At 46.7% G+C, this 15,861-nt stretch overlaps 1 protein-coding gene across 3 annotated transcripts in view; it reads right to left on the reverse strand.

Moving 5' to 3' along the window:
• The window catches only part of BRD9 (bromodomain containing 9), a 209,569-nt gene that overhangs the window by 176,011 nt on the left and 17,697 nt on the right, over positions 1-15,861 (reverse strand). For all 3 annotated transcript variants that reach the window (XM_030209763.1, XM_030209774.1, XM_030209755.1), the window contains exon 3: positions 3,905-4,037. In XM_030209763.1, the coding sequence (XP_030065623.1) occupies positions 3,905-4,037 (133 nt within the window). The remainder of the gene's footprint in view (positions 1-3,904; positions 4,038-15,861) is intronic.

Consider the following 15,861-nt stretch of genomic DNA (forward strand, 5'->3'; position numbering starts at 1 on the left):
ACCTGCGCGCTGTGTGACGCGGGTCCCGTCTGAACCATGGCCGCCGAGGGGCAGGGTGAGATCGCGTGTGCCTGTGGACCGTGCTCAGCCTTCGTCGTTATCACATTCTGACACGAGGGCGGGCCACAGGACGCCTCACAGTTCCGGTTTTCAGCCATAGGCAAAAAGGATATCTCTTGGCGCCTCACACTTCTGGTTTGTAGGCTTCATTTAGAACGTTGGGGTCGCGAATTATGTCCAGAAGGGGCATGGCTGAGGGCGGGTCTATGAGTGACAGTGAGTGGTGCATGAGTGAGATTGAGTGAGCTGACAGCCTAGCCTTCACTGTTTCCCTCCCACAGAGTGAGCTTCAGAATATTTTCCAGGTGAGAATTATAAATATAGATGGTCAGGGGTTTCTTTTATTGGACCTAGGGACTTGTGTACTATTTTCAATGATGCATAGTAACATAGTAAAATAGTAGATGACGGCAGAAAAAGACCTGCACTGTCCATCCAGTCTGCCCAACAAGATAAATTCATATGTGCTACTTTTTATTTGTACCTGTCCTCTTCAGGGCACAGACCGTATAAGTCTGGCCAGCACTATCCCCGCCTCTCAACCACCAGCTCTGGCACAGACCGTATAAGTCTGCCCAGCACTATCCCCGCCTCCCAACCACTAGCCTTTTTATATGTGCCATGGCTGGTAGTGGGTGTGGCCATGGGGGTTGAGCCATATTGGCCCTGCCCTTAAGGTTGGCCCTGTATGAGTACCGGTAGCTTTTCTTCCTACAAAAAAGCACTGAATTTACTTTTAGTTTATTTAAACATATGTTAATATTATTTTGATTTTTTACCTCTATTTTCATCCCTCTTCATTCCACAGATGACTATTTCATACAACGCTATTTCAAGCATAGAAAAATAAGTGAATGACATGATCCAGAATTGTGTTCTTACAGTGATGTAAAAAGGTTCTGCCCCCCCCCCCCCCCCCCAATTTCCCCTATTATTGCATATACATCACAGTGAATAGTTCCTGATCTTTAAATAAAATGTATTATTAGACAACGGGAACTTGAGTAAAACACAGTTATTTCATTATTACTTCATTTATTAAAGGAGCAAAGTTATCCAACATTATTCTATTACGTACTGTATTGACATTGTAAATAGTATACCATGCCATACTTTGTATTGTTTTTGAATATTTTTACTGCTGTAATTATCTATTGCTCATGCTTGATCTATTCTTACTGTACACAGCCTTGAGTGAATTCCTTCAAAAAGGCGGTAAATAAATCCTAACAAATAAGGTTTAGCCTGTACAGCCTTCCACTGATCATCCTTCCTAGGGATTTGGGAAGGGGGGCTAAACAATGGGGGATGGAACTCTGCTATATGGGATATGGCAGGGATGCCTCCTCTCGCCTCTTGTTTCTTCTTTCCTTATTTACTGCATCTTATGAGTGCTGATCCTCGATTCCCTGGGGTGATGCTCCGCAGATTAAAGCACTAGCTTTTGCTGATGACTTAATGGTCATCTTAGCAGATCCACAACAGGCTCTCCTCCAGTTGTTGCATTTGAGGACTATGGTATGCTCTTTGGCTTCACACTCAATCTTGGTAAATCAAAAGCCTTACTTACCTTTGCTTCCCTCAGTGCTTGCTGAATGGAAAGGCCTCTTCTCTCTGCAATGGGAAGATCGGGCGCTCAAATATCTTGAGCTCTTTATTCCATCTGATCTGTCCCTTCTTTACTCTCTCAACATCGGTCCTCTATTAGCCTCTTCGGGCAGAAAACTTCAGCTCTGGAGGGCCTATCCTTTGTCTCTCTGGGAATGTATCACTTTGTACAATATGATCTTAGTGCCTCAGTGGCTATACGTCTTCCAGATGTTGCCCCTTTATCTGTACCGTAGGGATGAAACACTGTTTAACCGAATGTTACAGTTGCATCTTTGGCATGGAAAGAGGGCCAGACTATAGTTTGCATGCACACATATTCCACCTTTACATGAGAGGATGGGCTTATTGAATATCAGACACCTGAATGTATTCTATGGCATGCGCCACCTAAATGGTTGTTTTTCCATTACTTAAATTGAGACTCACCTTGTACCCGATATCCACATTAGTTACCTCCTTCAAGGCATTGCTGGGCTCCCACCAGGGACCTTTAAGGACTACCCCATGTTGAAGATGGGACGGGCAGTTTGGAAATGGGTTTGCAAGTGCTACCATTTTATGCCCATGAGATGTCTTTTTTAAAAATCTAAATGTCATAATCCTTCTTTTCTGCCAGGTCTAAAAGGAGTAGCATTTTTGATCAATGGTCTAGGAAAGGGATAACATATTTATTAAAGGTGGTGTCTGAGGATAGGCATATGATGCCATTTGAGGACCTACAGTGAGAATATGATCTTCTGCAATGAGATCACGTTGCTATCTTCAACTGCAACATTATGTTCAGTCACTGGCTTGGGAAAACCTACTCAGTCTGCAGCCCCTCATTACCTCTCTACCCTCATCTCCCCTTACGTTCCCACCCGAAACCTCCACTCGCAGGACAAATCCCTCCTCTCAGTACCCATCTCCACCATCGCCAACTCCAGGCTCCGCCCTTTCTGCCTCACCTCACCCTATGCTTGGAATAAACTTCCTGAGCCCTTACGCCAAGCCCCCTCCTACCCATCTTCAAATCCTTGCTCAAAGCCTACCTCTTCAATGTTGCTTTCGGCACCTAACCTTTATACCTATTCAGGAAATCTAGACTGCCCCAATTTGACTGCCCCTACATTTGTCCTTTATATTGTAAGCTCCTTGAGCAGGGACTGTCCTTCTGTGTTAAATTGTACAGCGCTGTGCAACCCTAGTAGCGCTTTAGAAATGTTAAGTAGTAGTAGTAGATTTTGGAAGCTTTCACGCTGGGGTCACAGCAACTTGTACCTTTAACCTTTCATCACGGATATCTGCAAGACACCCCGGCTGATGTGGACTATGTCAAACTGGTGGACGTTTGGAACAAGGAGTTTCCACTTCAGTTACAGAACTTTCAGCTTCAGGCTTTTATTCTCTATATTCCTAACCGCATAACCAGTATACCTCACTGTGAACTTCTTTACAAATTTGTGCTTCATTTGTATTTCTCCCCACAACGTGCTGCTTAAACCGGACTAGTCACAGTTGGGCAGTGCCCGAAATGCAACTTACCTGATGCTACTTTAGGCCATATGTTTTGGTCTTGCTTAGCAGTACAAACGTTTTGGGCTGGTCTGCTTGATGGATTTCATAGTTTATGGCCTCCGACTGTTCAAAATCTGCCCACACTGTTGTTTGACGAGTAAATATTTGATAGTCCTGTTCCGAAGGAATGTAGAAATTACCTGTGTATGACAATCTTGATTGCTCTTAAAATGATACTATTTTCTTGGTTACCTCCTGAGGCACCCTCTTCCCAAAGCTGATACTCCTATATGATTTATCAAATGAGAATGGACAGACTCCAAGTTCATGATTTTTCTGATGCAACAGGGAGACGTTTTTGTTATGTTTGGGAGCCCTTTTTGCAGACCCTTACTATCCAGGACAGAATTCAGTTGCTGAATGTCTGAGTTAAATTTTCTCATCATTTATTTGCTCATCAGTTTACTATTTGCCAGATGCAGGACCATAATTGGGGGAGGGGTGGGGAGAGTAGTTTTCTGTTCTTCTACTATCTTGATTGTGGGGATTGTTTGCTGTTCTACTGTTACGGCAAATGATTTGTCAACTATTTTGTCTCTGCCACTATTATCTGATAAAATAATTTAAAAAAACAGGGGAATTTCAGAAATAAGTATTATGCCAATTGATGCTAGAATCTAAACTCGATCAAATCTATTGTTGAAAGAACTGTATGCATGTAGCATTTCCTATTCACCCGGGTGATTCCGACAGGCTCGGACTGGACGGTCTGTAGGAGCTTCCACTTCCACCTTTTTCCCAGGTTCAAAGTCTTCCATTTCTGCATCTGTATCACACTGCTCCTTCTCTCTCTTTCTCTTCTTCTCTTCCTGTCAAAGGAAAAGATGAGCTTCTGTTTAATTTACTCTGCTAGTATGACAACAGTTACTGCTACTTAGCTTTATAATTTCTACCACACTCCAGTATCATAACGGGAGAAAGACTAAATGAAGGTGGAAGATACCCATTTTTCCTTTGTTTTATTCAAAGTTTATAAAAACTTCCCGAGAGGGAAAGCTACAATCCTGCAAGTCCACAATTACAATTTCTAAGAAAATGAATGTTCAAAAAAATGTTCTGTTCAGTATACGCACAGAGCTATTTTGCTGTAGCACCAAACCATGACAAAAAGGTTCCAAATTAAACACCTAAGAATTTGTTTTATAAATATCTGAAACAGGTATTTAGGTATAGGATTTATTATCTTCCTAGTTCAAGGAAACTCTACTCCTGAAAGAGGATTGATAAATGCACATTCCATGAGGACCAAAACAGTCCTTAATTGTGGAAGTATGATGTACTTCATGTTACTGAATCAAGGCTTTTAAAATCTGATTTAATGTGAGAATGTTGCCCAAAGGATTAAAGGTGGGAGTGGGCATATAGATCTTATAAAAGAGGAGGAGGGGGTTGTAATTTTTTTTTTTCAATAGGAAGTTGTTGGATTTTTAATTAGCTATTGCTAAATCATATGATTTTGCTGAGATCCTGGTTATTAAAAATAAGAATTTGGCTATTTGTCTTTTATATTGTCCATCAGGAAAATTGTTACCTGATTGTTCCTTTTTAATGAGTGAGTTTGTTATCTCTGGCTATTGATTATAACAAAATGTGCATACTGGGCAATATTAATTTTTTTCAGTTTTAGACTGGTTTAATTTTGAATATGAGACTGAACCAATGAGACTGAAGACGAGACACTTGAGATCCTGCACCAGGTAATAAAAAACTCACAAGCCTTCGGGATCCCTGGACTGATTTACATCAATGAGGGAACCGATTTTTGATGTAGTGAAAGAAATGTGTTCATCACCAATATTTGTTTTTGATGATTCATTTTATTGCCATCAGCAACTGGACCCAGTTTGGGTGAAAAATTTTATATGAGTGTTCTTTTAAGGAGGTGGCAGATGAGGGTAACACATCAGGCTGGTTATATGTTACATTTGATTTTTTTCTTTCACAAACATTATATTGGAATTTTGGTTGTGATTCCATCCATTAAAGATTTGGGTTGGTCAGATCATTATTTGATTATTGTAGATTTTCAATAGAAAACTGATTCAAGAACGAGAGATGAAAAGTTATTAGCTGTGAGGAGGCGGCCTAAATTTGAAATGAATGTTTAAAAAAAATTGGGAGGGGAAGTCTGATTAGTTATTACCCATATGAACCTGGATGAGCAGGTAAATGGATGGATAAATTCATTATTGCAGTCTCTAGATTTAGTGAACTTGGATGAGAAGGTAAATGGATGGACAAATTAATTACTGGAGCCTCTAGATTTAGTAGCGCCTGAGAGAACTGTAGCATATAAAAAAGCAATGAGAAAGACTGATGGCATACTGTGCAGAGGGTGAGACCAGCTGAGTGACTGGAGAAAAAACTACAGAGACTGATGATCATGATACATATTTGTTGAAATTAGTGAAATATAAAGCTCTCTGTGAGGAGACAAGAAATTCTTACTATCAGGAAAAAATAAAAATGGCCATAAATTGGCCGTAGTTATTTCAAACCATACATTTTTTTTAATTAATGGTAATGTTGAAGAGTTTGATCAGAATTTGTTTTCTCAGATTAGAGGTGACTGGCTTTGAAAAAAAATTGTATTCAGATGAGGTCCAGTCAAGCATGGTACAGATAGGGGTGGAGACTATCGAATGTAGTACTGGAATCATGGTCAGAGTTTCAGATAGTAAGTGTTGATGAAATTTCACTAACTGTATGGAATCTCTCCCCTACTTGTTCCTACTCTGATCTATGTTCCTCTGTCCTATTTAGGTCTCTGTAGGACATGGTTGTTGCATCATTTGGAAAACTTGTGAATAAATCTTTATCTGATGGGAAGCTAACCGACTGTATGAAGGTAGCTACTGTGGTACCATTGCTGAAGAAAAGTTCTGGGGGATCTGTCTGTGTCGTGTAATTATAAAGCGATACAGTATTACCTTTCGTGGCTAAGATTATAGAGAAAGAAGTGTGAAAACAACTGAAGGATATTGTAAAAAGAAACCATGTGTTAAATGAATTTCAATATGGCTTTAAACAGGATCACAGTGTTGAATTTTTGTTACCATTTATGATAGATGAATTAAGACTTGCTATGGATCAAAATGTCTGTTTTTGTCTGGTGACACCGGATAACGCCTCCGCATTTCACATGGTTAATCATGCTATTCTGTTGAAAATACTGTATGATTTGGGTGTGCGAGATAAGATGCTGGTTTGGGTCATATCTACAAGAGGGATTCTTTGTAGTTAAAATCTGTGATTCCATCTTCAATAAATATCCCATAAATCGTGGTGTCCCTCAGGGATCAGCTTTGCTATTCAATTTCTACATGTCTTCTTTGAGTGTGGTGTTCCAGAAATTAAGGGGTATCTTTTAGAATGTACACCAATGACATTCAGCAAGGTAAAATTATGTATCATACCTGATAATTTTCTTTCCATTAATCATAGCTGATCAATCCATAGACTGGTGGGTTGTGTCCATCTACCAGCAGGTGGAGATAGAGAGCAATCCTTTTGCCTCCCTATATGTGGTCATGTGCTGCTGGAAACTCCTCAGTATGTCGATATCCAAGCTCCATCCGCAGGACTCAGCACTTAGAGAATTACACCCACAAACGGACACTCTGCCCAGCTCACCACCGCCGAAACGGGGGAGGGGAATTAACCCAGCTCATCCCCACACAAGTGGGGGAGGGGAATCCGTCCAGCTCATCCCCGCGGAGCGGGGGAGGGACACCACCCCGCCGATGCGGGGGGATCTGGCTTATCCTGCAACCGCAACCGCGGGAGGAGCTGACTGACCCTAACACCGCCGAAGCGGGAGGGGTACAAAGCTGCCCTACAGCCGCACGAAGCGGGAGGGAGCGCCGGCAGAATTTATGTCTCAATCCAGCCCCGTAAAACGGAGGGGAGAGGAATGCAGCAGCTCACTGTAACACAAATTCGTCTCAACTCTTGAAGAATCCATTGAAAAACTTGAACACGAAGTCCTCCTGAACAGGAACTGAAGACTAAACTTGAACCTGAAATGCAACCAGAATATAAACAATACAGATATCTGGGAGGGACTATGGATTGATCAGCTATGATTAATGGAAAGAAAATTATCAGGTATGATACATAATTTTACCTTCCATATCATCATGCTGATCAATCAATAGACTGGTGGGATGTACCGAAGCAGTACTCACCCAGGGCGGGACATTGAAATCCCTGACCGCAACACTGAAGCTCCAAACCGGGCCTCCGCCCGAGCAGCCACAGCCAAGCGGTAATGCCTGGAGAAGGTATGGGCCGATGCCCAAGTTGTCGCCTTGCAAATCTCTTCCAAGGAGACGGACCCGGCCTCTGCCATCGAGGCCGCCTGAGCTCTAGTGGAGTGAGCCTTCAGCCGGATAGGCGGCACCTTCCCCGAGGCCACATAAGCCGCTGCAATGGCTTCCTTGACCCATCTTGCCACTGTAGGCTTAGAAGCCTGCAGACCCTTACGAGGACCTGCAAACAGGACAAACAGATGATCCGATTTCCGGAAATCATTGGTCACTTCCAAGTATCTGATGATGACTCGTCTCACATCCAGATATTTGAGAGCAGAGTATTCCTCTGGGTAGTCCTCCCTACGAAAGGAAGGGAGACAGAGCTGCTGATTCACATGGAAGCGAGAAACAATCTTGGGCAGGAAGGAAGGCACTGTGCGAATAGTCACTCCTGCCTCAGTGAACTGCAGAAAAGGCTCTTGATATGAGAGTGCCTGGAGCTCGGAAACTCTTCTGGCTGAAGTGATAGCCACCAAAAAGACTGCTTTCAACGTCAGGTCTTTCAGAGATGCCCTAGACAAGGGTTCAAAAGGCGGCTTCTGCAAGGCTCTTAGCACCAGGTTGAGATTCCACGCAGGCACCACTGAGTGCAGAGGAGGGCGCAGGTGATTAACTCCCTTGAGAAAGCGCACCACATCTGGCTGCGAAGCCAGGGAAGCACCCTTCAGGCGGCCCCTGAAGCAAGCCAGAGCCGCTACCTGGACTTTAAGGGAACTGAGCGACAGGCCTTTCTCCAGACCTTCTTGCAGGAACGCCAACACTGAAGAAATTTGAGCAGTGAAGGGAGAAAGTGAGCCTGCTTCACACCACGCTGCAAAGGTATGCCAAACCCTGGCGTAAGCAGTAGAAGTAGAGCGCTTCCTCGCTCTCAGCATAGTGGCGATGACCTTGTCTGAGAAGCCCTTCTTTCTCAGACGCTGCCGCTCAATAGCCAGGCCGTAAGCCCAAAGGGGGAGGGATCCTCCATCACCACGGGACCCTGATGTAACAGGCCCTGCTCCACTGGCAGCCACAGAGGATCGTCGACTGAGAGCCTGATCAAGTCCGCATACCAGGGACGTCTGGGCCAGTCCGGACCCACCAGGATTATCCGGCCCGGATGCTTTGCCACCCGGTCTAGCACCCTGCCCAACATGGGCCAGGGCGGGAACACATAGAGAAGCTCCTGTGTCGGCCACTGTTGGAGAAGAGCATCTACTCCCAGGGATCGAGGGTCCCGTCCTCTGCTAAAAAAGCGCGGCACTTGGCAATTGGCCGATGACGCCATCAAATCTAGGCTCGGCTGGCCCCAGCGCTTCGTGATGTCCAAGAACGCCTGAGCAGATAGCTGCCACTCTCCGGGCTCCAAGGTATGGCGACTGAGAAAGTCCGCCTTGACATTCATGACTCCGGCAATGTGGGCCGCTGACAGCTGTTCCAGGTTCGCTTCCGCCCACTGGCATAGATTCATGGCCTCCTTGGCTAGAGGGGCGCTCTTGGTACCTCCCTGGTGGTTGACATAGGCCACAGCCGTGGCATTGTCCGACAGGACCCGTACTGGCTTCAACGCCAGTACCGGGATGAACTCCAAAAGCGCCAATCGAATGGCTCTGAGTTCCAGGAGGTTGATAGACCACTTTGCCTCTGCAGGAGACCAGAGCCCCTGCGCTGTCCTTCCCAAGCAGTGGGCTCCCCAGCCCGACAAAGAGGCGTCCGTCGTGACGACAATCCACTCCGGGGTCACCAGAGGCATTCCTGCAGACAACTTGTCTGTCTGCATCCACCAGCTCAGCGCCTTGCGCACTGCTGGGTCCAAGGGAAGGCGCACAGCATAATCCTCCGACATCGGAGTCCAGCGCTGCAGCAGAGAGAGTTGTAGTGGTCTCATATGAGCCCTGGCCCAGGGCACTACTTCCATCGTGGCCGTCATAGAGCCCAACAGCTGCACATAGTCCCAAGCCCGAAGAGGAGAGGCTACTAGGAACTGGTCCACCTGAGCCTGAAGTTTGACAATCCGATTGTCTGGCAGGAACACTCTGCCCACTTGGGTGTCGAATCGAACTCCCAGATACTCCAGGGACTGAGTCGGGCGCAGCTGGCTCTTCTCCCAGTTGATGATCCACCCCAGGGAGCTCAAAAGAGCAACCACCCGGTCCACAGCTTTGCCGCACTCTGCATAAGAGGGGGCTCGGATCAACCAGTCGTCCAGATAAGGATGTCTCCTTCCTTTCACAGGAAGGCCGCGATGACCACCATTACTTTGGAGAAGGTCCGCGGAGCAGTAGCCACCCGAAAGGGAGGGCTCTGAACTGAAGAGTGGTCGGCCCAGGGACTGCAAAACGCAGAAAGCGTTGATGAGGAGCCAGATGGAATATGCAGGTACCTCCTTGATGTCCAAGGAAGCCAAGAACTCTCCTGCTTCACTGCCGCTATCACAGAGCGGAGAGTCCCATGCGAAAGTGCCGCACTTTCAAGCCCGATTGACCCCTTTGAGGTCGAGGATAGGCCGACAGAACTCAATTTCTTTGGTACCACAAAGTACAGGAGTACGTCCCTTGCCAATCGATTTCTGGCACCGGAACGACCGCACCCGGCGTATCAGGTTGTCCAAGGTCTGCTGCACTGCCACAGCTTTGACCGGAGACTTGCAGGGAGAGGAGTACAAAACCCGTCTCTTAAGGGTCGGCAGAACTCTAACTTGTAGCCGTCTCTGATGACTTCCAGCACCCAAGCGTCTGAAGTTACTCTGGTCCACTCGCCCAGAAACGAGGACAGGCGTCCTCCAATCTGCACTGGGCCATGGACCAGGACCCCGTCATTGGGTACGAGACCCTGGGGGAGGACCGAAGGGCGTACCTCCGGGACGGCGGTCTCTGTGAAAGGAATGCTGCTTGGGGGAGAAGTTCCTTTTGAAGGAAGAGGGGGGCAGAGGAGCCCGACTTGCCCGGGCTGGTACGACGGGCTTCCTGAAACCGTCCTCTGGAGATACCGGGGCGAGCACTGGCCCGAGCCCTGACCTCTGGTAACCTCTTGCCTTAGACGTGCCGAGATCGGTCACGATTTTGTCCAGCTCGACCCCAAAGAGCAGCTTGCCTTTAAAAGGCAACTTAGCCAGGTGGGACTTAGAGGCGTGGTCCGCAGACCAATGTTTCAGCCAAAGCCAGCGCCGCGCAGAGACTGTCTGAGCCATGCCTTTAGCCGAGACTCTCAAGACATCATACAGTAAGTCTGCCAAATAAGCCAAGCCCGATTCCAGGGCCGGCCAGTCAGCCCTCAAGGAAGGATCCGAGGGGGAAGCCCGCTGCACCATCGTCAGGCACGCCCTGGCCACATAGGAGCCGCAAACTGAGGCCTGCAAACTTAAGGCAGCCGCCTCGAAGGATGACCTTAAAGCCGCTTCCAATCTTCTGTCTTGGGCGTCCTTTAGTGCCGTGCCACCTTCCACCGGCAACGCCGTTTTCTTAGTCACCGCAGTGATTAAAGAATCCACGGTAGGCCAAATAAAGGCCTCACGTTCACTTTCAGGCAAAGGATAGAGGCGGGACATAGCCCTAGCCACTTTGAGGCTCGCTTCCGGGACATCCCATTGAGCCGAAATTAAGGTGTGCATGGCATCATGCACGTGGAAGGTTCTAGGCGGGCGCTTCGTCCCCAGCATAATGGCAGAGCCAACAGGGGCTGAGGGAGAGACGTCCTCTGGCGAGGAAATCTTCAAAATGCTCATGGCCTGCAGTAACAGGTTGGGCAAATCCTCTGAGCGAAAGATCCGCGCTGCAGAGGGGTCATCCGCTCCATCCGAGCGGGAATCCTTCTCCTCCAAGGAATCCCCAAAGGACCGTTGGGAGAACTCAGATACGCTGCCCTCATCTACATCAGAGGAAACAGCGTCCTCTAAGGCCTGGGAATCCACCCGAGGGCGTTTACTTCCGGGGGCCTCAACCCCGTTATCGGACAAGGGAAAAGGGGCAGCGTTTTGCATAAGGAAGGCCTGATGCAGCAGCAAAATAAACTCGGGGGAGAAACCCCCCAGACTGTGAATTTCAGCAGCCTGGGCCACAGCCCTAGACGCACCCTCAACCGGCGCTCACAAGAGCGGGGGAGCAACATGCTGCGCATCCAAGATGGCGTCCGGCGCGACACTCCGCGAAGGAGCCGCGCAGGAAGAACGGCGCTTAACTTTAGCCGCTTTTTTGCCGTCACCCAAATCAAGGGCGGCCAGGGCATGAACGTCTCCCAGCTCAAGGGCGGCCCAAGAAGAAGCCGTCCGAGCAGAGTGGCCGGCCAAGATGGCGGAGGCGAGCAGCGGGGGATGGGCGTTTATGGCGGGAAAAACCGCCGCGCCGGAGGAAGACCCGGGACACTGACCGGCCTCCAAACTGACACCCAACAAGGGCGAATCAGACTTTAAAACCCCCGCATCCCCGCTAGAAGCGCACACACGGTCCGGGGAGCGATTCTTCGCGCCCTCGCCCTCCGACGTCATAGGCCACGTGGAGATCAATCGGGGAACCCCCTGCCCGCTATAAAAAGGTAAAAATTACCTGCTTCTCGCTCCGAGCTGTAACGACCTGGTGTCCCAGTGAGTAGCTGCAATAAACGTTTAAATAAACGTCGAAATAAACGCCCTTAAGGACGTCCAAATTTTTTTTTTAACGGAGCCAGCGGGAGGGGGGAGAAAAGGAGGGACCTGGCGCCACCAGGTTTGCACTTGCTCAAGAAGAGCCCTCAAACCCAGGCACTCAACAAAACCTAAAAATTAGGCTTGGAGGCCTAGCCAGAGCTGCTGCTGTGTGTGACCACCACCTGCTGAGATAGAGAACATACTGAGGAGTTTCCGGCAGCACATGACCACATATAGGGAGGCAAAAGGATTGCTCTCTATCTCCACCTGCTGGTAGATGGACACAACCCACCAGTCTATGGATTGATCAGCATGATGATATGGAATTGTGTGTTCCTATTTGTCATCTGGGTGATACATGCAATCAAGCTTTTTCTATTGCAGGAGCAAGCTTATAGAATCATTTGCCAGGACATTTGAGGCTCTGTTCTAATAAGCAACAATTTAATATTTGAAAATGTATTTTTATTTTTATTTATTTATAGCATTTGTATCCCACATTTTCCCAACAATTTGCAGGCTCAATGTGGCTTACATTTGCCGTGATGGTGGTTGCCATTTCCGGGTAACAGAATTACAAATAGTAATGTGTTAAGTTGCATACATACATGGTAACATACATGTAACAACATACGTGAACAGATCATGTGCATATATATGTTAAGGAAGAATAAATTATAGTAATACATGAACGTTCCTGAGTACGAAATTGGGTTGTATCATTCTTTAGGTCATCGACTATGGAGAGACCATATTCGACATAGAGATTGAAGTGGTTATGCTTATTCATTAGTGGTAGGCAAGTCTATAAGGTCTGACATATAGGTCGGGGCTTCCCCATGAACAGTTTTGTGGACCAGGGTGCAAACTTTGAACGCAATTCGTTCTTTTAGTGGGAGCCAGTGTAGTTTCTCTCTTAGGGGTTTGGCGCTTTCGTATTTCGCTTTCTCAAATACGAGTCTGGCTGCTGTATTTTGAGCGGTTTGAAGCTTTTTAATGATTTGTTCTTTACATCCAGCATAAATGGCATTGTAGTAGTCTAGATGGCTTAGCACCATTGATTGTACTAGGCTGTGGAATACTTCCCTTAGAAAGAAAGGTTTGATTCTTTTAAGTTTCCACATTGAGTAGAACATTTTTTTTGCTGTATTTTTCGCATGATCTTCAAGTGTGAGATTTCGGTCGATTGTGACTCCCAGAATTTTTAAGCTGCCTGAGACCAGGAGGATGTAGTCCGGTGTGTTTATGGTATTGGGATTGTTTGTATTATATTGTGAAGACAAGATGAGACATTTTGTTTTTTCTGCGTTCTTTAGTTGGAATGCGTCCGCCCATGAGTTCATTATGAAATCTTTTCTTTAGTAACATAGAGGCATATTTTCAAAGCACTTAGCCTTCCAAAGTTCCATAGAAACCTATGGAACTTTGGAAGGCTAAGTGCTTTGAAAATATGCCTCAATAGTAACATAGTAGATGACGGCAGAAAAAAACCTGCACGGTCCATCTAGTCTGCCCAACAAGATAAACTCATATGTGCTACTTCTTGTGCATATCTTACCTTGATTTGTATCTGCCATTTTCAGAGCACAAAACGTAGAAGTCTTGCCTAGCACTAGCCCCGCCTACCAAACACCAGCCCCGCCTCCCAATCTCAGCTAAGCTTCTGAGGATCCATTCCTTCTGAACAGGATTCCTTTATCCCACGCATGCTTGAATTCCGCTACCGTTTTCATCTCCACCACCTCCCGCGGGAGGGCATTCCAAGTATCTACCACTCTCTCCGTGAAAAAATACTTCCTGACATTTTTCTTGAGTCTGCCCCCCTTCAATCTCATATCATGTCCTCTAGTTCTACCGCCTTCCCATCTCCGGAAAAGGTTCATTTGCGGATTAATACCTTTCAAATATCTGAACGTCTGTATCATATCACCCCTGTTTCTGCTTTCCTCCAGGGTACACATGTTCAGGTCAGCAAGTCTCTCATCATACGTCTTGTAACGCAAATCCCATACCATTCTCATAGCTTTTCTTTGCACCGCTTCAATTCTTTTTACATCCTTAGCAAGATATGGCCTCCAAAACTGAACACAATACTCCAGGTGGGGTCTCACCAACGACTTATACAGGGGCATTAAAACCTCTTCTTTTCTTCTGCTGGTCACACCTCTCTCTATACAGCCTAACAACCTTCTCGCTACGGCCACCGCCCTGTCACACTGTTTCGTCGCCTTCAGATCCTCAGATACTATCACCCCAAGATCCCTCTCCCCGTCCGTACCTATCAGACTCTCCCCTCCTAACACATACGTCTCCCATGGATTTCTACTCCCTAAGTGCATCACTTTGCATTTCTTCGCATTGAATTTTAATTGCCAAACCTTAGATCATTCTTCTAGCTTCCGCAGATCCTTTTTCATGTTTTCCACTCCCTCCCTGGTGTCCACTGTGTTGCAAATCTTAGTATCGTCCGCAAAAAGGCAAACTTTACCTTCTAACCCTTCAGCAATGTCACTCACAAATATACTGAACAGAATCGGCCTCAGCCGTAAAGGGCTGTTGGTCAAATTGGCAGGGTTCAATCCATAAACTCACGGAAACAAGAGTCATTTACTTGGCTCTTTCGGAAATTCCTTCCATTAGTCCAAAGGAAAGCAGTTTGGGTGATGTCCAACAATGCCATAGTGGTGGTGTACCTCAACAAGAAAGGAGGAACTCAAAAGTATGGAGGTGGCTTTGGAAGCCACCTGGCTGTACAGCTGGATGGTGTGCTACCTAATAGCAAATCTTGGCACATATTGCTAGAGAAGAGAATCTTGAAGCAGATTTCCATGAACAGAACTCTATGGAGCCAGGGGAATGGGAGTCGAGCCCTTCACTGCACTCCCAAAACTCTGATCGGATGGATTTGGATGCAAAATATGCAAAGTTCTTCAGCTGCAGAAGAGATTCAGGCTTGGTGGGAATCAATGCCCTGGTGCAGTTTTGGCTTAGGCAGGAGCCCCTTTATGTGTTTCCCTCCTTGGCCTCTTGGCTGTCAGGGTCATCCAGAGGGCATCTATACAGCCTTACCTCTCAATTCTGGTGGCAACAGATTGGTCTTGCTGCCCCAAGAACGTGCATCTTCAGCTACTCTTGGTGCTCCCACTTTAGTTACCTCAGAGGCAAGGTTTTCTTCTTCAGGGTCCAGTATTGATGGAAGACACAGATCCCTTTTTGCCTTACAGCATGGCCCTTGAAAGGGGGCATATGCAGAACAAGGGTTATTTGTCTCCTGTCATTCCAAGCTCCAGGCCTTATCTTGTAAAGACCTATAACTAGCCTTCTTGGAAGACGATGTGTCAAGTCAGGATAGTGCCTTCATTCTTATCAAAGATAGTTTCCCCCTTCCATGTCAATCAGGTGGTCTCCCCCCGTCCATGTCAATCAGGTGGTCTCCCTTCCAGCCTTCTTGAGGAGACAGAGCTGTGGATCCTCACCTAATATTCACAAGCTGGGTGTCTTTAGAGTCTAGCTGCAGTGATTAATCCTTCCTGCAGGTCTAATAGACTTTGTGCTCTCCAATGGGCAAATAAAGGAAGAAGTGGCATCTAAGCCCTCCACAGAGAGGTGTTTTTAAGTCAGCTATTAAGTCCTCTTACAAAGGTCAGGGTAAAGTGGTCTCAAAAGGCTCATTCTACAAGGGCACAGGTGACATCCTAGGTATAAGCCTGAGCTGTGTCT

The sequence above is a fragment of the Microcaecilia unicolor genome, chromosome 1 (assembly GCF_901765095.1).
Source record: "Microcaecilia unicolor chromosome 1, aMicUni1.1, whole genome shotgun sequence".
Taxonomy (NCBI): domain Eukaryota; kingdom Metazoa; phylum Chordata; class Amphibia; order Gymnophiona; family Siphonopidae; genus Microcaecilia; species Microcaecilia unicolor.